Source organism: Botryllus schlosseri, chromosome 3, assembly GCF_051294905.1.
Source record: "Botryllus schlosseri isolate E-star chromosome 3, Bs_hap1, whole genome shotgun sequence".
NCBI lineage: Eukaryota > Metazoa > Chordata > Ascidiacea > Stolidobranchia > Styelidae > Botryllus > Botryllus schlosseri.
The window spans coordinates 16402391-16429663 of NC_137238.1; the positions used below are offsets into that span (position 1 = coordinate 16402391).

General features: G+C 39.2%; 1 protein-coding gene across 1 annotated transcript in view; it reads right to left on the minus strand.

Moving 5' to 3' along the window:
• Positions 1-474: 474 nt before the first annotated feature.
• LOC145434954 (uncharacterized) overlaps positions 475-27273 on the minus strand; it is a 40891-nt gene continuing 14092 nt past the window's right edge. The window contains exon 4 of the mRNA XM_080312188.1: positions 475-2752. Coding sequence (XP_080168314.1) covers positions 2709-2752 — 44 coding nt within the window. The 3' untranslated portion in view covers positions 475-2708. The remainder of the gene's footprint in view (positions 2753-27273) is intronic.

The following is a 27273-nucleotide window of genomic DNA, read 5'->3' on the forward strand; positions in this document are numbered from 1 at the left end:
AGAACAGGATTGAAATTTAAATCTGTGAGCAGCGATCTGTTCATAGATATACTGATTCAATTTTGGTCCAGTTCCAGGACACACAATGCTGACAGCATCATTGCCGTATTAGCTTCAAACTCGCTTCCACAATGTGTAGATAAAATATAAATACCCTAATTCTACGCATACAGAGAACGAATTTACCGAAGACACGCGCGATTCGTTTTACTGAAATAATTACAACTGGAGTGGTCAATCTAGAATCACACTCATGATCCGAAATATGTCAATGTCGTTTTGGATTTCTGTGATGTTTAAACTGGCGTGGGTCTTGAGATCGGGCTGCCGCGCCAGATATGAAACATAAAAATAATTTAGGAAGTATTTACCTTAGAACAGTGGTTCTCAAACTTTTAAAGACACGCCCCCCCCCCCTATGACGGTGAAAGATTTGACCCCCCCCCCCGCCTTTAGCTAGCAAACTTTACGGATAGTATAATGGCATGGAAGGGTATGGATTCCCACTAAATACAGAGCAACAAATATGAACTGTTGGAAATCGTACGAAGACGAAAAAAAGTCAGTTGAGCTCAGCTTCGCGCCTCCTTCAGATGCCTTTGGGCCACCAAGGTGGGCGTGCTCCCCAGTTTGAGAACCACTGCCTCAGAACTATCGTGGTGAAATATACTAAGAAAAGGTTTAATAAAGTTCCTGCATCTATTCGAATTTTAGTTCGCATTTTATCAATACTTTTAATAAGTTTCTTTAGACTCTCGCCGGCCGCACAGAACGGTGTTGCGGGCCGCATGCGGCCCGCGGGACGTAGTTTGCCAACCCCTGGTCTAGATCGATACATTATCGTTTGCAAATGTGATGAAAAGTAGAGTAAGTCAATACTTTGTGTTTATTATCAGGAAATGTATTTACGTAACAAGTTTCGAAACAACACATATCACTCACGCGGAGGTGTGTGATATTGAATTTGGTATTATCAAATCCTACAATGAATTGCCATGTTCAGAACAAACGTTCATCAGAGAGTGCTGGTCAATGTTTGGGTTCAATCCCATGCATTAGGATCAATTCTAATAATCAGATATTATAACACAATTTGGCCTGAGATCCTTTAATTCCTACCTTTTTCTTTATTACCATCGATACCATAGCATTTAGCATATACCAGACTTGAGCATTGTAGGCTACATCCGGCGGGTCTAATACGGCAAGGGACTCCACTCTTAATAGCCTGTAAGAAGTTGCTTGGAATTCAGGAAACTAAATCTGCAATTTAATGTCGGTGCGCGGACTAAAAAATAGGTTGTACCATCCCAACCTAAAACGAATCTACTTTTAAGCCTACCGGTCATTTATAAATTGTGTGTACGTATAGCCCACGTAATAAGTATTCATTTTCAAGATAAAAGATGAATGTGTCAAAATGAAGTAGATTATGCCGCGAAAATAAGGATCATAGATAGACCATGTAATTCCTAATGTAACAATGATAACAAAATATTTTTGGACAATATACATATACTATGCGAAAACTGAGACGCTGCAGTTGACCCTGATCAGTGGCGCAAGAAAATATGCTGTCACCCCTCAAATCCGTTGACAATGCTGCCCTCAGTAGACTGCAGCATGTTTTGAAATAGTTTCATGTTCACGCAATCTTTTAATAATTAGCCTATTTCAAATAATGTGCCTCAGGGTTGTAATGACTCGAGTCACGAATTTTGGCAATTTGACTTGACTCAAGTCATTTTTACAAATTCGTGAAATGACGCGACTCCAGTCGACTAGTGCTCGAGTCATTGTGCATTGAGTCACCACATAATTGCTATTTCGTTTATCATAGGATACCGTATTTTTGTGGCTCTAATTCCGAGCTCTCGTTAGCACACACTAGCGGATTCCAAAATAAGGTACGAGCACATTATCTCTCATTATGACGTCACACTAGCAAAGCTTTGCCTATCAACGAGAGGCGGTCATGATCCCGTTCAGGAATATGTGGTAGTGTGTGGTAAGTTGTACCCTCTAACGAAGACCGAAACCATATTTTTCAGCCCCTCCCGCCCAAATAAACACTGGTCTTAAGCCCGCCATCGGGTAGTCGACGCAGCTTCTAGTGCGCTTGCTATATCCATCTGGTCGCTAAATTTATTTAATGAATTCTGTAAATAATAATAGTTCTATCATATATTACTATATAGTTTTGATCCTCTCTCCGCCAACATGATCAGAGTGAACGATGGAACTAGTGGAGGATGATGACTTCGAAAATGCCAGGAGCGTCATGTCTAGGTCCAACCGATAAGATTATTTATCAGCATAATGCCGGTGCGCACCACGGAGAGCTATATAAACACCACACTTCTGGTGATTTCCAACCTTTTATGGTCGCGACTCCATTTGCAATTTTCAAAATGTTCCGTGTCCCTTCCGTGACCCGGGAAATTCCGGACATATGGCAACCATAGTCTATCAGTCCTGATACTTCGAAAATAGGGTCAAAAACTGTTGAAACTGAGGAAAATGACAATTTGAAATTTTACCGGTCTGCGAGCTGAAAAATGTTGAGAACCACTGTGCTAAATCACTTCTACTTGATCCAACACCATATTTATGCTACTGTCTGAAACTTTATCTCACACTTGGTGTTTTGATTTTGAGTTGTGATAGGAGCTTCTCGAAGTTCAAAGTGATAAAGTCATATACTTACGTTATACCATGAATGATGATCGTCTTTCAGCACCATTGGATATTTCTGTAGAAACAGATTACGTTCGAAAACTTTATTTTGGAGATATTATCGCTGATTTTGTTTCGGCAAAAGCTCGAAGAGTTCAATTTCGAGGCTGCTATTGATCTTTCATTGGCTAATACATTTGTCTTTCATTTTTGTCGGACCATACTGTCGTAAGTTCTGGTAGGCCTATGACCAACATTCAAATTACGTTTGAGTGTTTGACCCCCCTGCATCGAAATTGGCGACAATATAGTCCGGATTGGCACTTCACTACACTACGTTACTTTATTATAGACCAGGGATCACCAATCTATACTTCTTTGGTACTGATTAATGCAATCGTCTACTCCCGCCGTTTATCCGTGCTCGGTTGAATTTCTTCACTTAGAAGTTAGACATTCAGAGCTCTACTTCCGAGGCTTTCCCAGCTCGATAATAGCGATATATTTAAGAGGAATAGTCAAACTCATAAACATCACATCTCGTCCAGTCGAAAGAATTTAACTATATATTTTCCACACCATATAATTACTCCATACAACAGCTGTCAACAAGTATAACTGTATTCAACCGGACAATAATCGTATTTTTGTCAATACATTTGTGCGCGAATAAAAGTGTTGCGACTTGCTGTATAAGAACCCCTTGCGTGTATTATCTATATATGCTTGGTAATGAAGCATTCAAGTGAAAAACAAGGACACGGGGTAGCACTTGGGAATCAGTTGACTGATCCGGCCCGCGGGCGATTTGAAGGCTTGAATCCGGCCCGCGACGCAATTTGAGTTTGACTCCCCTGATCTATACTTATCCGATGCTTCCTCAATATGGTCTCATCCAAATGGAGTGCCGCTAGCTTAGGGTGAACATATTTTTGTGGAGCAAATTCCGGGCACTCTTTAGCGCCCATTAGCGGATTTTAAAATGAGCTATGACACATCGTTTGTCAATATGATGTCACACTAGCAAATATTAGCATATCGACCAGAGGTGGTCAGGATCCGGATCATCAGCCGCAATAATGTTCGGTCGGTGCATTTATGTGGTTGTGTGTCGCAACCAGGACCGAAACAACATTTTTAAGCACCCTGCCTCCCATATAAACACTGATCTTGAGGATAATCGATGCGACTCCTGGGGTGCCTACTATATACATTAGGGTTGTTCAAAATTTGGAAAATGTTTGAAATTATGCGTGTCCATCGCTTATTCTGTAGATTATTGGTAAAAAACAATAATGGGCTTGAAAGAAGCTCGCAGGAAAGCCGCTAACATTTGTCTAAATGCGTTTGAAAGTCGTTGTTGAAGAGTGGGCGGGCAACCGACAGCAGAGGCGGGCAATCACGAAACAACGGTTCTTGATTGGGTAATCGGCTAAGCTTCACTGATTACTGCAACAGCTGACTCGGATTCGGGAGCTTGGCTTTACTAAATTGAAAGTCTGTTTTGCTGAGGTAGAGTCTGTTAGTAGCGGTTGTGGTTCTGTACAAGCGCGTTGTGGGTTGATGAGTCATTAGTAGTACTGTAACACGTGTTCTTTGAATGCTTCAGAGTCGATAGCAGTAGTTTATGATTTGGAGCAACAATAGTGCAGTCATGGCAGAGGCAAAACGGCGAAAGATTGCACACGTGCCGCAGCGAAGAACAAGATCCAAATCTGAGCAGTACTTGGTCGGATAAACTTGCAATTACATCTGTGGCTCGAGATTACCTACTATACGAGAAGTAATAAGTTACTTGCTGCATCTGAAAGAGCATTGTCCTCATTCAACCCCTACTCATGAACTATGTACTGTGGTGGGGGATGATGTAATGACAGTGTGGAAAATGGCGAGAATTGCGACAATGCAGAAATCACATGTGGTGCGATCACTTCAAAACCTGCACGAAAGATGGCGTGATCTGAAAAAGAATCCGAAACAGGAAAGTGATCCCAAGGGTAAGAGGAGAAAATTCACTGATAATTTGGACAAGCTGTGGGATATTGGAAGTAGAGATGCCATAACAACAATAGAAAATGACATTTATCTATCACATGAAAGAAAGCTTGAAGACATTGCATTTTATGAAGATCAACGGCAATCTCGCCAGTCAATAATGTTGGGAAAAGACAAAATTCTGGCTAAACACCTCAAAAAGAAAACAGCAGCCATTGCAGATCAAACTGTTGAAAACGTTTCACACGACTCAAGTTGTGACTATGTTGTTTTAGCATCTTCGTCATCTTCAAAAGAGGGTGACAGTTTGAGTTCAAGTTCTGACTATGATGCTGATGTTGGACTTGGCACCTCGACCCAATCCATTAAACTGATGGCAGCTAAAAATATTATGAAAAATACGCATGTGTTCCAAGATCTGGATCGATTGCAAGTAACTGACAACGATGCTGATGGGAGCATTTATTACGGCTTGTGGAGGAGATATAGTCATGTTCTCCCTGTCAAGATCTTCAACGAACAGAGCCAGGGAAACAAATCGCCTGGAAATGTCTCAGGACATTTTGGAAAAATTTGTCGAAAATAGACCACAGCATGTTGCCATTCATTGGGATGGAAAGCTCACAGAGGATAGATTAGGAAATCGATATGAAGCTTTGTCAATTGTTCTATCTTGTCAACCTCAATACTCGGAAGGAAAACTACTTTCGACATAATTAAAAAGTGAGATATACAAGATGCTGTAACAGCTTTGGTTTTTGACACCACAGCAAAAGCAACAGCGGCTGGAAGAAGGGTGCAGCGAAGATCCTTGAGGACCTTCTAGGAAGAAGGTTTTTTACCATGCGTGTCGGCACCATGTGTATGAGCTAGTAGTCAAAGACGTCTGGAAATGTTTATTTGGAAAAGCAACAACCGGACCAGAGAACACATGGTTTGCCCACCTTAAGAAGAGCTAGAGCAGTCTTGACAGAAAACAGCAATTCAAGACTCTGACTATTCCTATATGCTTTAAAGAACGAGCAGCAATGACAGTTGAGAACTTCAAGTTACTACTCGCCAGAAAAGATTTCTTCACGCGGGATGACTACAAACAATGTGTGACTAATGCTCTTGCTCTCTTCTCGGTGCAGATGGAGATATACATCATCACAAACCTGGTGCAACACACCATGCAAGGTGGATGGGCATAATTCTGTATGCTCAGAAGATGTTCATGTGGGCTGATCAGTTACATTACAAATCTGAAGAAGTGGAACTGCTCCATCGCTTCAATTTATTTTTAGTTCTCTTTTATATCCCTGCCTGGGTTGCTTCCAGTATCGGTCGTGATGCAGCCGGTAATGACTTGAGATTCATCCAGGACATGTTGAGTTACAAGGAACATGATGAACAAATTTCCAAAGCTGCTTCACAAAAGCTTTTAAAGCATGACTGGTATATCGTGGAGGAAACCGCTGTATATGCCTTGTTTTCGCCGAGTGAAGGCAATGAAACCCGAGAAAATATGGCAAAGACGCTCCTGCAGGTAGAGCGAACTTCAAGTTTCAGGAGAGGCCCGCCGTCGTTGATTGCAACTTTACACATCAACAAGGACACTACTTTGTCTCATTTTATTGGGCCACAGTCGTGGTACATTTTGATGTTTTTGAATGCTCTGGGGCGTCGCTAGCTCAACCGGTTGATGTTTGGCACTTATCAGACTCCTACACCAAAATGAGCTCCTACATCAGTTCTGTCAAAGTCGTTAATGATGTTGCACAACGAGGTGTAAAGCTAAGCACACACTATGCTGCAATCTTGACTGACAATGAACAACAAAGAGACAGTCTGCTTCAAGCTGTGGAACAGCATAGGAAGACAGTTGGAGACAGCAGCAAGTCAACTCTAATCAAAATCCTGTAATCTGCAACTTGTGCCTAACAATGCAACACTGATCTGCAACGTACTTTTTTATTGTCTTTTGTAAATAGTGCTTTTCGCCTTCATTCAATTGTGAATAAAAAGTGTAATATGCGTTCGTTTATGGGTGAGACGTCGACTAGTCATTACAAGTACTACTGAGATGTTGACTCCTGGTGGTAAATTTTTGAGTTTCACTCACTGTCAGTAACTTTTGGAAAGGTTGAAGGTCGCAAGATGCATGCATCTAGTTTATTCGTATCTCAACTAGCGAGAGCACCTGTGCAATACATAGCACTTATACACATTCTGAAGATAGATATTAACTTAGGCGGTTGCAATGTTGTACTATGGACTCTTGATGACAACATTAGCATAGGCAATATATCATGTCTGTAATGCCACCAACAGAAACGTCTGCACAACGGCACGCAAAAATCGTTACCAGCAGTGTTCACAAAGTCGGTCTTTCAGCCAATCATTAGCTTATTATTACCGGCTCCAACCAATCAGGATTAATGGCTTCTCTTTGCCCGCCCACTTCATCGATTCCCCGTCATCTGTTTCTATATGTATCTGATCGTTAAATTTTGTGAATGAAATCTGTGTATAATTTTGTTTCTTCCATATATTACTATAAAATTTTGATCCTCACTCCGCCCACATGATCATAGTTAGCGGTAGCGCTGGTGCGGATTATGACTTCGGAAATGCAGGGAACGTAATTGTACATCGTGAAGTCATGTCACACGGATATGACTATTTTTGAACCTAAATGCCGTTCCGCACCAGCAGGCTGCACATCCGGTGGTTTTCTACCTTTCATGGTCGCGACTCCATGTCTAATTTGAAGATGTTTTGTAGCCCAGCTCAAAATTTGATAAGCTGATTACTTAAAAACAGTCATCACCTTTGCCCAAACAAACTCACGGCATATTTTGGAAGTTGATTATACTTTCAAGATTTTCGCTAATCCTATATTACAGCAAACGACCCACAGGTTTAGAGCCACTTTATTTGATTAAAGCATCTAAACGGCCTTAACCGACTCTATAGGAATATACCGTTTTTCTATAACACAAGGCAACACAAAATCATTTTTTTCAAAAATAAAGTTATGTGAGATCGATTTAGAGGCGCTGAGTCCGGAAATGGCACTACTTTTGCCGAGTTGGCTCTACTTTTTGAGATATTGCCTCTTCCTACATATGTCATGAAAAGTAGTATGTTTGTGGGTAATATAGGTTAACTCGCGCTTGAGGAGGTGAATATGGGCTTAGATTAGTTTATATCAGCTCCCATGTAGTACTAACATATGCGTTGTAGTGCACTGATAGAGCAATAGTTAATTTTATCCTGAAAATTATCATTTAGGGCAGGGATTCTCAACCTGGGGGGCGCAAGAAATTGAGAAAGTCTGTATGAATTCTGACTAAACATGTGTTTCAAAACCATTATGAGAATACGATTGTCGAAGATGAAACTTTCGTATTCAAGAAAGCTCGCCAAATTCAAACTCCAGCAGTAGCGTTCAGTGGAGTATAGGCTGGTATTAACTTCATTTGAGCAGATTTTTTATTATTTTTTGAAGATTTAGAGCAATGTCCATATGTAAGTCATTCATTACTTCAAAGCTTTTGCAGTAGCCTGAAGCCGGGTGCGCTGGGTATTTGTCGTTAATAGATGGCGAACTGCACTGCCTAAGAGAGACTTAGATGCAATATCGGTTGACGATTTCGCCCTCAATTAGGCTGCCCTAAATCAACACAATTTAATTCAATTACAAAACTGATCAAATTTAGCAGTACAGAACGACGCCGTGCTCTCTATCGTCACTGCAAGCATTAGGATTAGTCTCAGTGCAAACTACCATGAAATAAATTGATGTTCTGTTCGATTTTTTTTTGCTATTTTCAAACAAGTTTGCGGAAACTTGACAGTAATGTTCAAGACTCAACAACTGGAATACGGATTCACACTTGACGTACCACATACCACATGTATACTATTAGATCAGGGATGGGCAACCTGTGGCGGTAGAAGGGAATTTGTGCGGCCTTCGAAACCTAATTCAATTAGTATATTTTTGCGGCAGTCGACACGCAAATTGATATTACGAATTTGCTCCCAACAACTATTAATAACATTGATACTCGCGATTTTGATAGGTACAGTAGGCGTATAGAATAGTCCCGAGTTCACCAGGAATGGATACGGACTGGACAGATTAAAAAGTTTTTTTGCGTCCAGTTAGTTCATTACGGCTATGTCCTGGAAAGCGGCCTTAGGCTACATAATAATAGAAATACGGCCATTATTAGCAAAAAGGTTGCCTACCTCTGTATTAGATGATGTGCTCTTTTTGCTATGACGAAAAGTGCAGGGAAGTCAGGTGGCGCAATTTTTTTGACCATCTTCAAGGGGGCGCATGTCCAAAAAGGCTGAGAACCGCTGATTCAGGGACTATTTTCCGACAGATTACGTCAATTAACACCCCCCTCATTTAAGCTACAGAAAGACTAAATTGATACTTATCTCATCACTGATGATTACTGGCCTCAATTTAACACGTTTTCCAACGCTTTTTAATAAAAGATACGGTCCAAATCTATCATTTTCAGAAATTTCAATTCATGGGTGTTTTATTAAGTATATAAAAAATCTAGTGATAGCTAGACAGAAAAAGTGTTGTAATGACCTAGATTTATTTTGCTACATATCCTACGAGAACACGTTGAACATGAAGCGATTCAATATGTGAAATGTCACCAAGTCCACGTACAATCAATGAGTACTTTGGTATGACGTTGAGAGATCAAGATCAACGCAAGGCTTCGTAAACGCCCCGACAGCATTAGGCTAAAACCTCGCGCTCATGGATCGAAAGGTAAAGTCGAAATGATGCAATTTGTAATCCTCGTAGTTTTGTGCGAGCCAAAGAGCCACCATGATGATTGATATTTTTACATGAATGAGATGTAAAGTTGGAATAAAAACAAGAAGTCAGAGCACTTCCTCAAAATTGACCCTGCTTTACAGTCAATTACCCACTTCCCTGAAATTCCAGTTGCAGCTTTGCGTCCCTGCCAGATCTGATTTGAAATGATCCCACGGTATAGGATGCAGTTTAAGATGTAGATGGCAATAGTATTTGATGTAGAAACTCCATTAACACCGACTCCTCAACATTAATACGAATACAGATTTGCAAAATGAGCCAACGCCTTTAACCCTAAATCAGCTAAACAACCAAGGCCCTGACTTGTGTTGACACGACAAAAAAAAAGAAACTCAACGTAGAGCTGTTGTTCACGAACGTTCTTGTATCAAGGATAAGCATGAGCATAAAAGTTCAGCATCATCGCTTCCCCAAATACCCGGGATATATGAGTGAGGGACGAGAAGGAAGGCTTCTCCTATAAATCAAATAACTGCAAGAGAAATATCGAGATAGTTGTGATGCTCACAGTATGAGCTGCCAGCTGTTTATTACTGCCAGCTGCTTATTGCGAATCTGCCCCGATCAAAATCATAAAAGAGGACTTTCCTGCAGATGACTTCAAGCTAATTTGAGTTAGTAACAGGAGTTGAATCTAAGAACTTCACTAATCAACATCCCGATATTGATTTATTTCTACGAGAAGATTTGAATACTCATTGGTAAAGAAAAATATTACTTGCTTGTATAGCCTACTTCGTCTGTATTTACAAATTGTCGTCTTTTTGTAGGTCCAGGCATACTTGGTTTGTTACTGCTATTTGTTGTTCACTTCAAGCACACTGATCGGTATGGAAAGCTTATTGTCACAAATTACCATATATTGGGAGAATCATAAGAAGATACGTATAAATGGAGTATTTTTGTGTTGAATATATGGAAAAATAGATTTATGCAGCACAGTTTTGTTATTTGCGTTTTGCAATTCTCACATTTAGGTGGTTTCAGTATAGACTGGCCTACTAAAACATTTAATATAGGCTGTTAGGATAAAATGTGGCATATGGCCCGCAGGTCACGGGTTGCCCACCCCTAATATAGACAGACTCCTTCGATAGTTTTCAGAGGCGGAGCCAGAGCTGGAGTTGGAGTAGTGGTAATAATGTGGCTCCGGAGCTAGAGCCGGAGCTAATGTATGATAGAAGAAAGCTCCGGAACCGGAGCCGGAGCGATGTAAATTTACGGCTGCTCCAAAGCCCTGCTCCTAACAGCATCAACAGCAACACATGCCTCGTGTCCCATGGGTTAGGACTTCAGACTCTTTCCTGGGAAACGTGTGCAACGAAATTTTAGGTTCTGTATAGGCGTCATTCGAGCACCCGAACGCCACGCACCGTTTGCGTTTTTTCATCACATCTTCGATAGTATATTATCTACTCCGTCGATATTCCTTGATCCACGCAAAGTCAGCAATCACTTCAACAGAAGTATAAACAAGCTAACAGATCACCAATCACGCGCGTACGGTACTAGTGAGCAATAAAATCAAAACAGACTAGACAGTAAAACCTCTGGCGTCAGACGGTCGAGCGATTTCGAGTCGTTTCAGCGGGGGCCGCTGTTTTACGCCCGATATCTTGAAACTATGCATCTTCTGACACGAAGATATATATATTTTCATAATCTGTGACAATATCTCTACCAAATAAAGGGAAGTCGATTACACCGATGAGGATGTCCGTTCTAGAGAGTTCAAATTTTATCACGTTTCACATTGTTTCGGAATATGACGGCAAATATATATTTTGGTGATTAACAGTCAGTTTCTCATTCCCTAATATCAACACATCAACTTAGCAGTATTTATTGAAAGCAGGGCATGGTATGGTATGGTATGGTATGGAAGTATGGTATGGTATGGATCTATATTTTGGTATGGAATATGGAACAATGCAAGTATATGGTATGGAATTGAAGATTTTAATCTATGGTATGGAACGACATATCCATACTTCCATACTTAGGTGGTTTATACATTTTATCGTGCAAGCTTCAAGAAGCGTAGCCTACGTTGTCCGCTGTTCACGGAATATGATCGCTTTTGTTATGTGTGAACGTGAACTATTGAACGCTGTGTAGGATCAAATACACGCCAGGGTTGCCAACTGCTGGTGGTCCAAAAGAGCCAAATTGCTCTCCAAAATGTGCCAAATGGCCCTTCAAGGAGCCAACTATTTTCGATATCAACCAGTATGCTTATAAATTACACCTAAAACACAAAAGTGATACGCTGTCAATAGCCTGTGCGCTTTTACAATTGGATGGAGTGAAAATAACTTTTTTTAACGAAAAAGTGTGTTCTTAAATCCCGACAAATGACCAGCTGAAACTTCAATAAAAATTGACTTCAGTGAATTAATCCCTATTTTCCAGCAGGCAACCCCCGAATTTCTGCGCACGAGAGGTAAAATTGCGCAACTCGACAAACACTGCTCGTAGAGTCATAATATGTAGCTCAAAAGCTGCCAAAAGATCATGTTATCCGTCTTAAGAAGAAACTTTTCTCTATCGTGAATACAAAACGAGTAACAGCCAAAAAAGAGTCATCTTCCACCAAAATACATAAAAAGCAGACGACAATGATGGTGGTACAGAAAATATGCAAGCACATTGCACATGTTCGTGTGATTTACACAAACACAGCTAAATCAATCAATCTCATTATATAAAAGCTCACTGGTAAGAGCTGTTACTCCATCTATTTTTAGAGCAGGCCCACAGACGAGTCATCAGGTCCTTGCGGGCTACCTAGGGCACGCGTTGGTGACCCCTTATCTAGAATATGGAGCACGATAGAAGCACTTTGATGACAATAAGCCGCTCAATGATGACATAGGCCTGCAAATCCTAATATCCAAGGTTAGAACGAGAACTAAAGAAGAACGATTCGACTTTACAACAGTTTCAGTTGTATCAAAAGTGCATAAGTACGACACACGCGCGTCAACGTCGTCCAACTATCATATGGTTGACAAAAAAGATCATCGCCCTATCAAATATGCCGGACCTGAAGTGTGGAACAGTATCCCGCCGGCTATCCGACAGTTGTCGAGCATGTCCTGTGTCCATATTCAAGTCGAAATACAATCAATTTCTGCTGAGTGAATACTGGTCAGCCCTCACCATTTACCGGACCACAACCTGACATATCGATCTCGCCTTCCGTCAGTTGCCACTTTCTATTAACTTATTTTACTTTTATTCAGTGTGCATTCCTCTTCTTTACATCGCCTAGGCCTAGGTGGGTGTCTGATCTCATGACTACTCCTAGTCGTTTCGGCATCTTCTATCATTCATTGTATTGCAGTCTTGTGATGTTTTGATGTGATGAAATTTTATGAATAAACTTGTACTTGAACTAAGTAATTTTATAGTAAAATGCGCCAAATTGGAGCCATCGCGCCAAACGTAATTTTTTGTTGCCAACCGACCTTTAAAAGAGCCAAATTTCGGAAATTTGGCTCCCAAATGGGCCAATTGGCAACACTGATACACGCTTGTGCACCGGTTTTACGAGCACTTGGAATGACATGACTTTGTGATGTAATAATGACAACAGTCATATTGATCCGATATTCTATTGAGTCTAGACACGACGTCTCCGAGCATAGTCTATCATGTGACGCAATAATTGGTAATGTTGGCTACTCCAACTACCTCATTCCTTGCGTGACGAGAGCTTACAAGCAATCATGATGCAACGTAGGCTACTTAATGCTCAATGCGATTGATATGTAATTAAATTTCTTCTGAACATTATCCGCACATTTATACTATTTACATACCGAGCTATCTTATTGGTCATATCTCAAACGCTCTCGCATTGGGATCATAGATCAGGGAGTGGGGTAGATCTAGTTTGAAATTCTCGCCACACTAACCCCAACCAAATACTGTACTAATAATCACGCAGATCGCTGCAGTATTGGCATGCAACTTCTCTAGTCGGCGGGCCGGATATATGAAAATTAAGTACCTGGCGGGTCGGATTGCTGAATGGATAAATTATTCGCCCATATATACAGGAATAAATCGTATTTATTGATTGTAATTTATCGACAGAAATGTCACAGCAAAGCCATTTCTCGCCAATAATGAAAATACAATGTGGATTTGAGAACAGCATTGTCATACAGGCGCCGCCATGTCCGCTTCTCTCTAATCAACTAACTCACAGTGCAATCCTCAATTAAGATTTCAAAGCGTTTGATAAGCCCCTTTACCCAAAATGTACCAAGATATCAATTCATTAGGGTTGAGTACATCGTAAATGCCGATAATGCAAGTCTTCTCACTTCGAAGGACTTACCCCTAAGCTCCACTCTCGCGCAGTGCGCAGACCTATATAATAACATGCAGTCACTAAAATTTGATGTTTAGGCAAGTAGTCGGGAATCTCGGCAGATTGGGGCTGCGGGCCACATGATCATGTAAGACGGGAAACCAGGGTTGTAATGACTGAGTCATGACTCGACTCGAGTCAGACTCGAGTCACGATTTTCCGATGACTCGACTCGACTCGAGTCATTTTCTCAAAATACGGAAATGACTCGACTCGACTCGAGTCAATCTGTGTATTGACTCGACTTGGACTCGAGTCATTGCGCATGACTCGAAGCAAGTCATTGACTCGAGATTCAGACGGCCAAGACCGACATTTCATTGTAACTTCGAAGCCAACACACCATTGGGATTTCGTTTGTTGGTACTGGTGATTGAAAATGCGACCAGAAACTGCGAAAAGTGAGGAAAATTGATATATTATAAATGCGAACCATTCAATATCACCATACAGAGTTATAAAAGTGGGTTTAGAAAGACTTTAACTGGAAACTGAGCAGTCAACACAATGACTTGGACTCGGACTCGAGTCATAATACCATGACTCGGACTCGATCCTCTGTTCACTGACTTGGACTCGGACTTGACTCGGTGGGAATTGAAAATGACTCGACTTGACTCGAGTCAAAAATATAAAAGTGAGATTGACATGTGACTCGGAGCCTTGTGACTTGGTTACAACCCTTCGGGAAACTGTCCGCGGGGCGGACAAAATCTCGTTGTGGGCCGTATGTTGCCATTGCATTTTGTGGACATTCCTAGATAACAATCTGCTGACTATCCCATTCTGCTCGCGGAAGCTGTCTAGTAGAGGTACAAGGCACCTCACCACTGTGAACTAAACCTAACCAAAACAGACTCTGTAAAACTATTACCAGGAGTTAGATTCGCATCATGGCTAAGTTTAAGCAATAACAACATCCGAAATATGAAGAATATAGGTGCCAGAAAAGGCACTATACTTGTGATATTGAAGTATTTGAAAGTATGGAATATGTATCAAGTATGGTATGGAACAATGTTGGTATGGTATGGAAAATTGCAAGTATGGTATGGAGAGAGTAAGGCAAGTATGGAGTATGGAAAATTCTCGTTCCATACGATAGCATACTATGCCCTGATTGAAAGAGTATAATTCAGTGCTTTCAATTTAGAAATAAAATTATTACACATGAGAATACAGCTGAAATTTGTGACGCAGCCCTCCAGCGTATTTTCAGCTACTCGTTGGGGCTGCGGCGAAAATAATTGCCCGCCCCTGATCTATAGATCAGTGGTTCTCAACCTTTTTCACCTCGCGGACCGGCAAAATTTCAAAATGTATGTGGCGGACCGGTGGACTTAAAAATTGCAATCTACCCCAAATGTAACGTATGTAGCCTTTTTTCTGCCGGTTTGGTACTAGAGCAGAGGTGGTCAACCTTTTTGCTATTCACCGCCACATTTCGATTACTCATACTAACTGCATGGATGAGAAATACCCATGTTAAACTGACAATGTCCATTACTGGTGAACTCCGGTCTAATATACTTTTTGATATCGTTTTACTATACGCAGCGAAATCACTATACAGGGCTCATGTTATGAATTGTCAGTGAGATCGGTCATCTTCGCGCGAGGCGCGAAGATTTTGTCAGATTCACGAATTAATTTCGTCATTAATTTTCCTAGTTTCAAATATTACTAACAAATATTTATCCTTTTTTAGCCACAGTGATCAGATTCGTCGGTAGAGTTGACAGAGGGAGTGTTTTCGAAAATTTAGGGCAAATTATAAATGATGATACATCTTCGGACGAGTCAATTGTTATTGTTGTCACTTTGTTGCGTGATGTTATTTCTTGACCTCCCATCAGGATTGTCGGTATATTGGAAATATATTGGAATCTTCCAAACATACCAGAAATAAATTTCTTTCGTGAGGAGCGTACGATTCCAAGTTGGTATTTCTACATGGGGTGCATCATTTTCCTCGGCTGTTCGTATCTATCTGTACTATGGGGTTCCGATTGCAAATGGCGCTACGACTATATTAAAATCGAAAAAATGATGTCGCATTGACCGCGACCAGCGCGAAGAAAATTGCAAGTTCATATAAAATATCTCTAATGTCGGAAGTCAATTCATAAATTCAATTTTCATATTGACGGCAGCTAGCACATAGGCTAATAATTGAATTACGTGGCCTCGGCCGCACAAATTTCTTTATACGGCCGCCGGCTGGTCACCTCTGTTCTAGAGAGTGACATTTTGATGGTTTTGTTCGTAATTAAATATGTTTATGATGGTATTCACGTGATTTCACGGTAATGTATGCTGAGTGCTGAGTCGAGATCAGATTGACATGCCCAGATAAACATAGGCGAATTTCGCGCCGAAGGTCGTGGATGAACCGACCGCGCCAACTCGGATAATATTCTTCTCTTCGACACTAGAGAGAAAGCGTTTTTGAGCACGACCGAGAACCTTATCTAGGTATATTGCTCATTTCCGCGACTTCCAGACGTAGCCTACTACGAGTACAATGCGGCGCACGAAAACTCCTGACAACAGCTATACCTGGCCATCCAAAAAATTAATGAATCGAAAACGAATGACCGTATACGAATTGCGCGGTTTAGCGACTCGGCTCGTACTTAGCGTGTCTCTCGCATGTCTTCTACGCGGAGACAGCTTGTACTTTCAGTAAAATCGAACATGTTTCCGGGCCTAATCCTATCTCACGTCTGCATCAGTTTAAAATTTGAAGTTTTACATATTTTATCGATGGACAAACCATCAACATCTTGCATCCTGAAATTAAGGGATTAAGTCTTAATATACCTCGCGGACCGGCAGAAAAGTCGTTGCGGACCGGCGGTTGAGAACCACTGCTATAGATAACCAATCTACGGATAAATGCATAACTCATGTCGCTGCGCTGGAATACCCATAGAAAGGCATACTGCCGAACAGGCTAACAGCATCATAATTGAGAGTCCTATAGCTGATGACCCGAGCGCTAAAATTTAATAAAACATTTCTTAATCGAAAGCTAGTGCGGATAATGTGAAACTAGAAATTAAAATCTTCTCAGGGCAATTGATCCGCGCCTCAAAGCCAGGAAATTGGTACTATTCGGAACAATCGATCGACGCAATTTTTCATTGTTATGGTCATTGAGTTGCCGCTTGCCGATTTTCTGACTTAGAGGGGTATTTCGGCGTAGTTCCACACGAATCTAAACCTTCAAGGGGCTCGAACCATCCCTACTAGTAGTAAGGGTGGAATCGTTTGTTACCGCCCCTCAGGCTATCTAGAATGTAAACACTCTCATAATATAATTAACGTCGGATTATGGGCGGTCCATGCTTCCGAGAGATAAATAACATTCATTATACGTTAGATGATACTTTTCCTTGATATTCTATTATGTGTATTTAGGACTAATGCGACAACGGTAGACTATCGCCGTGTGTATTTATGAGCATCTCTCGCCGCTACACTCTCGAAACTTTCCTCCGACAGTCTATTATGTGTATTTAGGACTAATGCGACATCTATTGCGTAGAATATGCGTACTGAGCTGTTTTTGAGAATATGAATTCTCGCATAATACACTTAACGTTGAACTAGATTTCATGACATCATCACAGAGGAATTAGGCGACTATCTAGGTTGTAGGTTCGATTCTTGTAGTCACCACATTTCATACGATTCAGTCATTTTCATGTCACTAGAATAAGGGTAATTAAATCAACGGATGTTCGCGAGATATTCTATGTGTATTTAGGACGACTTGATAAGTGGCTATATTCGCCAGATAATATTATTATGTGTATTTTTACTTTGTATTTTAGCGGATAACATGACCTCTAGGATAATACTCATCAACGTTGAACTATATAGTCGCAGTTTTATGATGATTACGTTAGATGATTAAATTCCGAAACTTCATATTAACTTGCTTTCATGGATATAAATTCAGATTATACACATGAATTTCGAAAACTATGATGTCAATGCAAGACTCCACCACCGCGAACCACAATTCCAGCATCGGTATTGGCAATAAAGCCTAAGATTTAGAGTCGCACCTTAACGCAAATTATGCAGGTATTCTAGCAGACTTGTCACATTTTCTGTATCTGAAGTCGAATTTCAGCATCGTTATTCACTATAAGCCGAGAAATGTACCTTCGCGCAATCTATACAGACAGACGCATACACTTTGCTGCATCTGAAGTAGAATTTCAGCGTCGGTATTTGTTATAAGCCGAGAAATGTACCTTCGCGCAATTTTTACAAGTAGTCGCACATACTTTGCTGCATCTGAAGTGGAATTCCACCGTCGTTGTTTGCTATAAGCCAGGAAATTAGAGTCGACGCTTCGCGCAATTTTGACAGGTAGTCTCACACACTTTGCTGCATCTGGGCTTCATACTATAATACATGCATGATTTTGGCATGTCGAGAATACGGGTAATTATAATTAAATCATCAATAAACGCCGGAGGCGAGTCATTTAAACCTTGTTGGTAGATAATAGCGCTTTCGACTACAACAAAGTTGCCCTGCCACAAAAAATAGAAGCCTTAATGATCATACAGAGGAAAGTTCAATTTTACATCGAATTATTCGAATCGACTACGTACATTGTATAGGTATGAGGTGAAATAAAACGGATTTACGCAAAAGTTCGACACTAAAACGCCGGCGGTGTCTTATAAAGTAATAATGTAAGCTGCGATGGATGCTGCTATATAATGCTAGTAGCGAATATAGTAGAAAGTCCGCGTCTGGATGAATGTAAGCAGGTGCGCTTAGTAACGTAGTAAATCGCATAACAGAATTTACATAAATAGCTACTTCTACCTTAATTTAATGGATTTATCTGAGATCATTGCTTTACTTAATCTCTCCAAAATGTGCATTATACAAGTACGTCACCATCGAAACCATCTGCCTATAACTAGCTGGCAGTATAATTGCAGCAAATACTCGGGTACTAATTTTAAAGTAACCTAGATATCTAAATGAGCTCTGAGTCGCTGTTATCTCGCATCTTGTACTTGTATTCGTACTTTACCTTTACACGTCGTTTTTGTATAATGGATACTAATTTTAATAAAAATACACAAAAACTGTCTACACGCACCAACTACTCAAGTGTTTATGACACAGGAATGATACATTAAGTATAGCGCAAGCAGGCCAAACCTATACTTGAGTCCTCCAAAATGTACAAGTACTTCGCTATGTACTCCCTCCACGTAAAAAGTGACTAGGTTTTAGACTACTTTATCGATCTTCGATGTTGCGCAAATACCACAAGCTTTGCTTGCTTTCAGAGCTGGCAACTAAATGCAAGACATACTTTACGCAAAAGTCTTTATTCTGAAAATTTTATCAAGTTAATACTTTAAAAAGTTTTACTTGAGCACTACGGAATGTACAAGTACTTTACCTTTACAGGACGTGTTTTGTAAAATGAATACTAATTTTATTGAAAAAATAAAAAATAAAAAAGGGCGAAAAATTACATTTTATCCCGGAACGCAACAAGATAAATCGTATGAATTTGTAAACTACTTATTCACGACATAATAATAATTCTACTTGTATACTTTTTCATATTTTGTAACAATTTTAGTATTACTTAAATAAAATACGGAAAATATACTAATCGAAAAATTCGGTAACCAATTTCGCAATGATGATACTTTTCCTTGATATTCTATTATGTGTATTTAGGGCTAATGCGTCATCACTATGTTGGCGACAGGCCTGATTTGAACACACTAATTTTGCGAATTAAACTTATCGCCCAACACGGACACTCAATGAAGAGCACCCTGGAGACCCACATAAATGCTCCACAATTCTTGACATATAATATACTGAGCATATAATAAGCTGACAAAACCTATAGTTGAGTACTCCGAAATGTACAAGTACTTTACCTTTGCACGACGTTTTTGTAAAATGAATACTAATTTTATTGAAAAATAAAAATTATGTACTCAAGTAGGTTTTTGTCTACACACACCAACTACTCAAGTGTTTATGACACAAGAATGATTCATTAAGTATAGCGAGAGCAGGCCAAACGTATACTTGAGTACTCCAAAATGTACAAGTACTTCGCTATGTACTCCCTCCACGTACAAATTGACTAGGTTTTAGACTACTTTATCGATTTTCGATGTTGCGCAAATACCACAAAGTTTGCTTGCTTTCGGGGCTGGCAACTAAATGCAAGACAGACTTTACGCAAAAGTCTCTACTCTGAAAATTTTTATCAAGGTAATAGTTTAAAAACTTATACCTGAGCACTACGAAATGTACAAGTACTTTACCTTTACACGACGTTTTTTGTAAAATGAATACTAATTTTATTGAAACAATAAAACATAAAAAAGAGCGAAAAATTACATTTTATCCCGGAACGCAACAAGAAAAATCGTATGAATTCGTAAACTACTTATTCATGACATAATAATAATTATACTTGTACACTTTTTCACATTTTATAACACTTTAAGTAGTACTTAACAGTTTCAGTTTTAAATAAAATACGGAATATAAATATAATCAAAAAATTCGGTAACCAATTTCGCGTAGACTATGCATACAAATGAGGAAAGTTACATCAACGCGTGTTAACTAGTTGTATCGAGTTATCGAATGATTTTTTCCTTACATCAAAACAACTAGAATGTGTAACTACATTAAAAACGTATCTAAATGAGCTCCGGGGCATTGTGATTATGCAACATATCAAATTTCATCACACATTTCATGATGGAACAACTTTAAAACTAACGCAGTTCTATAGCAACTTTTGCCTAAATTTGTTTTCGGTAGCGTGTACATATACATAGTCTGCTTTAATAACAGAATTACCATGCTAATATGTGACTCCTCACCTTGAAACTTGGTACGTAGTTGTAGGACATTTTGATTATGCAGCATACCAAATTTCCTCGCGCATTTCATAATGAAGCAACTTTAAAACTAACGCGGCTCTACATCGACTTTTTGCGTACATCTGTTTTGCGGGAGCGTATAGCACGTACCTATCTATAGTCAACTTTAATAACGGAATTACCATGCTTAACATTGAATCCCAACTCTAAACTTTATACGTAGATGTAGGACATTATGGCAATGCACCATGCTAAATTTCATCACACATCTAATGATGGAACACCTTTAAAACTAACGCAGTCGACTAGCGACCTTTACGCATATCTGTTTTGCGTGAACATAGCATATACCTATACATAGTCAATTTTAATAACAGATTTACCGTGTTAAACATTGAATTCCCACCTTTATAGCTGGTACGCGGTTATAGGACATACCAAATCCAAATCCACCATACCACATCCCATCACACATTTCATGATGGAACAACTTTAAAACGAACGCGGCTCTACATCGACTTTTTGCGTACATCTGTTTTTCGGGAGCGTATAGCACGTACCCATACATAGCCAATTTTAATAACGGAATTACCATGCTTAACATTGAATCCCAACTCTAAACTTGATACGTAGTTGTAGGACATTATGGTAATGCACCATGCTAAATTTCATCATACATCTAATGATGGAACACCTTTGAAACTATCGCAGTCGAATACCGACTTTTACGCGTATCTGTTTTTCGTGAACATAGCATATACCCATACATAGTCAATTTTACTAACAGAATTAGCATGCTAAACATTAAATTCTCACCTTGAACGTTGGTACGCAGTTGTAGGACATAATAACAATGGACCATACCAAATTTCGTCAGATATTTCATGATGTAACACCTTTAAAACCAACGCAGTTCTATACAGACTTTTGGCTAAATCTGTTTTTCCGTAGCGTAGCACGTACCTATACATAGTGAACTTAAATAACGGAATTACCATGTTAATAATCGACTCCCCACCTTGAAATTCGCTACGCAGTTGTAAGACATTATGACAATGCACCATGTCAAATTTTGTTACGCATTTCATGATTGAACAACTTTAAAACTAACGCAGTTCCATGCCGACTTTCGCAGGAGCGTAGCACGTACCTATGCATACTCAACTTTAATAACGGAATTACCGAGCTAAACATTGAATGCGCAACTTGAAGATTGGTTCACGGGTGTAAGACATTATGACAATGGAACATATCAAATTTCATCACGCATTTCATGATGAAACACCTTTAAAACTAACGCAGTTCTATACCAACTTCGCGTGAATCTGTTTGCGGGAGTGTAGCACGTACCTATGCGTGATCAAGTTTAGTGATGGAATTACAGATGTAATTAAGTTTCAACACTTTTACAATGATTCGTCTTGCTTCCTATAACATTCCACTCGATGCCCTCGTTATTAGGCTGCAATCTCAGGCTGGGCTATGTCTTGAAGCCTACGGGACTCTGCAAATTGTTTCGATTTATTCTGTCCGTTTCAATTTAAGATAAGGAAGCCCATTTCACTCAATGTATCGATGCCTACGGTACTCTACAAAATTTTCTGATTAATTCTCCCTATGCTTATTTATCACAAGAAAGATGATTTGACACCTAAGGTACGAAATACTTGATCGCTTGAGCTAAGCCGCAGCGCTTGGAGTGGAATTTTACGGGGTATGTAGACTCATTCCCGCGCGCGTGTCTTAGTATTAGGTGGTAGGGTTAGAAAGAGTTAGGTTAAGGAGCGCGCGGGAATGTTTTTTATGCTTATACAACTCAACAAATACCCATCGGCCTGCTTACTACATTTTAAATATTCTCTCCACTATTGTTTCTCGTGAATTCCGAAGCCCATTGACGTGTGTTAACTTCTATATTAGGTGATAGTATCATTTTCATGTCTGATAATGTTACTTGTCAAGGTGATACAAACGTAAGCTCAAACTACTTCAAAATTTAAAGTCTTACCAAATTTTATCTAAAACTGAAACTGTCGAGTACCGATAAAGTAGTCTAAAACCTAGTCACTTTTTACGTGGAGGGAGAACATAGCGAAGTACTTGTACATTTTGGAGTACTCAAGTATAGGTTTGGCCTGCTTGCGCTATACTTAATGAGGTGATTAACTATTTACACTGCATCTACTTCCATTTCAGAGTTTTTCGCTTTTTCGACCAAACTATACCTTCAATACTTACTTTTTAACTCAATCGGAAATCATTACTTCTTGTACTTTAGTAGGACTTTACTGCTACAATGTACTTTTTTCAGTGGACCAGTGGTCTTGGTGAGTGGTGTCAGTTTCATCTATATCCTACGAAAATCTACTTGAGTACTTTACGGGTTCGTATCATCGCAAAGAATATATTCTAAACATGTTTAGATAGCGAGGGGTTGTAATTATAGGTGAAAGGGACAAATTTTATCCAAAACTGAAACTGTGAAGTACCGATAAAGTAGTCTAGAGTATTTTTTATGTTTATTCAGCTCAACGAATATCTTCATATTGGCCTGCTTACTACATTTTAAAGATTTTCCACGCTAGAAAAATCGCTGTAACATGATAAGTACATTATAATTAATCTTATCAGCGTGGCATAGTACATTCGAGTAAATTCATTTAATTAGCTTATGTTTATGAAATTATTTGGTTTCCGAATTCTATCTAAAACCGAAACCGACGAGTATCGGTAAAAGCAGTCTCGAACCGTAGTCACTCATTACGTAGAGGGAGGCGATAGCGAAGTACTCGTGCATTTTGTAGTACTAAAGTATAGGTTTTATCTGCTTGCACTAAACTTAATCAAGTGATTAACTATCTACACTGCATCTACTTCTATTTTCAGGTAAACTATACCTGCAATACTTATTTTTTAACTCACTCGGAAATCATCACTTCTTGTACTTTACTAGAAATTTACTGCTACTAAATGTTGAGATGTACTGTTTTCAGCGGTCTTGATGAGTGGTGCTAGTTTCATCTATATCCTACGACGCATTTTCGCGCTGCAGAATGACTTATCGCAATAAAATTAACAAAAATACTTCGAGAATTTGCGAAATCTCACCGTGCAATATTTGAGTTTTACGAAGTACCCTTCAAAGTGAGCCTACATCTTGGATATTATCAAAAACCACATAAAATTTCGCTTCGAACGAGGTATCCTTTAAAATAAGGTAGTAGTCATTTCCGAGTAAGTAAAACGTTAGTAGGCTACTCTAGGTCTATTTCTATTTAATATTCTAGCTATCATGGAGTTGATGTAGTCCAATATCATAAGGACTTGAGAGTGTTTGGTGCATGTAGGGAAAAAACCTACTTGGGTATTCTCAAGAAGTACGAGTACTGTACTCAACAACTCTGAAAGTTAGCGTAGTTTGTGGCATTTGTATGCAATCGAAATTTGTGTGCTTCTCACTTACCTTATGTTAATAGTTTTCCTTTTCTATCTACTTTACAAGATTCAGTGTAGAAGTTTAGTGAAAGTATAAGAGTTTGGCAAAAGCAGTTTTTGATAATAGCACTTGTCAAGGTGATACAAACGTAACCTCAAACTACTTTAAAATATAAAGTCCTAAAAGTAGGTAGTTTCTCCTGAAAAACCAGTAAGTAGAAGTGTAAATATCCTACAAACATAACCACCTATATCAGTTACTTTTCAATCCCTAATTGTACTTGTATTCCAGCAAAATTACGAATCGTGTAGTATCGAGCGATAGCCTCTATCATACTTGCGGAAAATAGGGATTTGGTACACGAGTATCAAATTAAAGTAAATTGAGTAAACTTGAGAGGTTATTAGTGATTCTGCAGGAGTTTATATGAAGGGAAGTCCTGATAAAACCTTGATTATTTCAGAAATGAATAGAGGGCTTCTTTCGATATTTTTATAGTCTCCGTCGTACTGTCGGATGTCATGAAATTGTATACATGCCATCTAGTACTACGGAAAATGTCAAGGCTGGTACTCAATGGTTCTGTTAGTAATTATATGGAATGTGTGGGAATCGAATTGGAGCGTAAACTATGCTCCTATGGCATAGAGCCCTACGAAATGAGTCTACATACCCCGTAAAATTCCACTCCAAGCGCTGCGGCTTAACTCAAGCGATCAAGTATTTCGTACCTTAGGTGTCAAATCATCTTTCTTGTGATAAATAAGCATAGGGAGAATTAATCAGAAAATTTTGTAGAGTACCGTAGGCATCGATACATTGAGTGAAATGGGCTTCCTTATCTTAAATTGAAACGGACAGAATAAATCGAAACAATTTGCAGAGTCCCGTAGGCTTCAAGACATAGCCCAGCCTGAGATTGCAGCCTAATAACGAGGGCATCGAGTGGAATGTTATAGGAAGCAAGACGAATCATTGTAAAAGTGTTGAAACTTAATTACATCTGTAATTCCATCACTAAACTTGATCACGCATAGGTACGTGCTACACTCCCGCAAACAGATTCACGCGAAGTTGGTATAGAACTGCGTTAGTTTTAAAGGTGTTTCATCATGAAATGCGTGATGAAATTTGATATGTTCCATTGTCATAATGTCTTACACCCGTGAACCAATCTTCAAGTTGCGCATTCAATGTTTAGCTCGGTAATTCCGTTATTAAAGTTGAGTATGCATAGGTACGTGCTACGCTCCTGCGAAAGTCGGCATGGAACTGCGTTAGTTTTAAAGTTGTTCAATCATGAAATGCGTAACAAAATTTGACATGGTGCATTGTCATAATGTCTTACAACTGCGTAGCGAATTTCAAGGTGGGGAGTCGATTATTAACATGGTAATTCCGTTATTTAAGTTCACTATGTATAGGTACGTGCTACGCTACGGAAAAACAGATTTAGCCAAAAGTCTGTATAGAACTGCGTTGGTTTTAAAGGTGTTACATCATGAAATATCTGACGAAATTTGGTATGGTCCATTGTTATTATGTCCTACAACTGCGTACCAACGTTCAAGGTGAGAATTTAATGTTTAGCATGCTAATTCTGTTAGTAAAATTGACTATGTATGGGTATATGCTATGTTCACGAAAAACAGATACGCGTAAAAGTCGGTATTCGACTGCGATAGTTTCAAAGGTGTTCCATCATTAGATGTATGATGAAATTTAGCATGGTGCATTACCATAATGTCCTACAACTACGTATCAAGTTTAGAGTTGGGATTCAATGTTAAGCATGGTAATTCCGTTATTAAAATTGGCTATGTATGGGTACGTGCTATACGCTCCCGAAAAACAGATGTACGCAAAAAGTCGATGTAGAGCCGCGTTCGTTTTAAAGTTGTTCCATCATGAAATGTGTGATGGGATGTGGTATGGTGGATTTGGATTTGGTATGTCCTATAACCGCGTACCAGCTATAAAGGTGGGAATTCAATGTTTAACACGGTAAATCTGTTATTAAAATTGACTATGTATAGGTATATGCTATGTTCACGCAAAACAGATATGCGTAAAGGTCGCTAGTCGACTGCGTTAGTTTTAAAGGTGTTCCATCATTAGATGTGTGATGAAATTTAGCATGGTGCATTGCCATAATGTCCTACATCTACGTATAAAGTTTAGAGTTGGGATTCAATGTTAAGCATGGTAATTCCGTTATTAAAGTTGACTATAGATAGGTACGTGCTATACGCTCCCGCAAAACAGATGTACGCAAAAAGTCGATGTACAGCCGCGTTAGTTTTAAAGTTGCTTCATTATGAAATGCGCGAGGAAATTTGGTATGCTGCATAATCAAAATGTCCTACAACTACGTACCAAGTTTCAAGGTGAGGAGTCACATATTAGCATGGTAATTCTGTTATTAAAGCAGACTATGTATATGTACACGCTACCGAAAACAAATTTAGGCAAAAGTTGCTATAGAACTGCGTTAGTTTTAAAGTTGTTCCATCATGAAATGTGTGATGAAATTTGATATGTTGCATAATCACAATGCCCCGGAGCTCATTTAGATACGTTTTTAATGTAGTTACACATTCTAGTTGTTTTGATGTAAGGAAAAAATCATTCGATAACTCGATACAACTAGTTAACACGCGTTGATGTAACTTTCCTCATTTGTATGCATAGTCTACGCGAAATTGGTTACCGAATTTTTTGATTATATTTATATTCCGTATTTTATTTAAAACTGAAACTGTTAAGTACTACTTAAAGTGTTATAAAATGTGAAAAAGTGTACAAGTATAATTATTATTATGTCATGAATAAGTAGTTTACGAATTCATACGATTTTTCTTGTTGCGTTCCGGGATAAAATGTAATTTTTCGCTCTTTTTTATGTTTTATTGTTTCAATAAAATTAGTATTCATTTTACAAAAAACGTCGTGTAAAGGTAAAGTACTTGTACATTTCGTAGTGCTCAGGTATAAGTTTTTAAACTATTACCTTGAT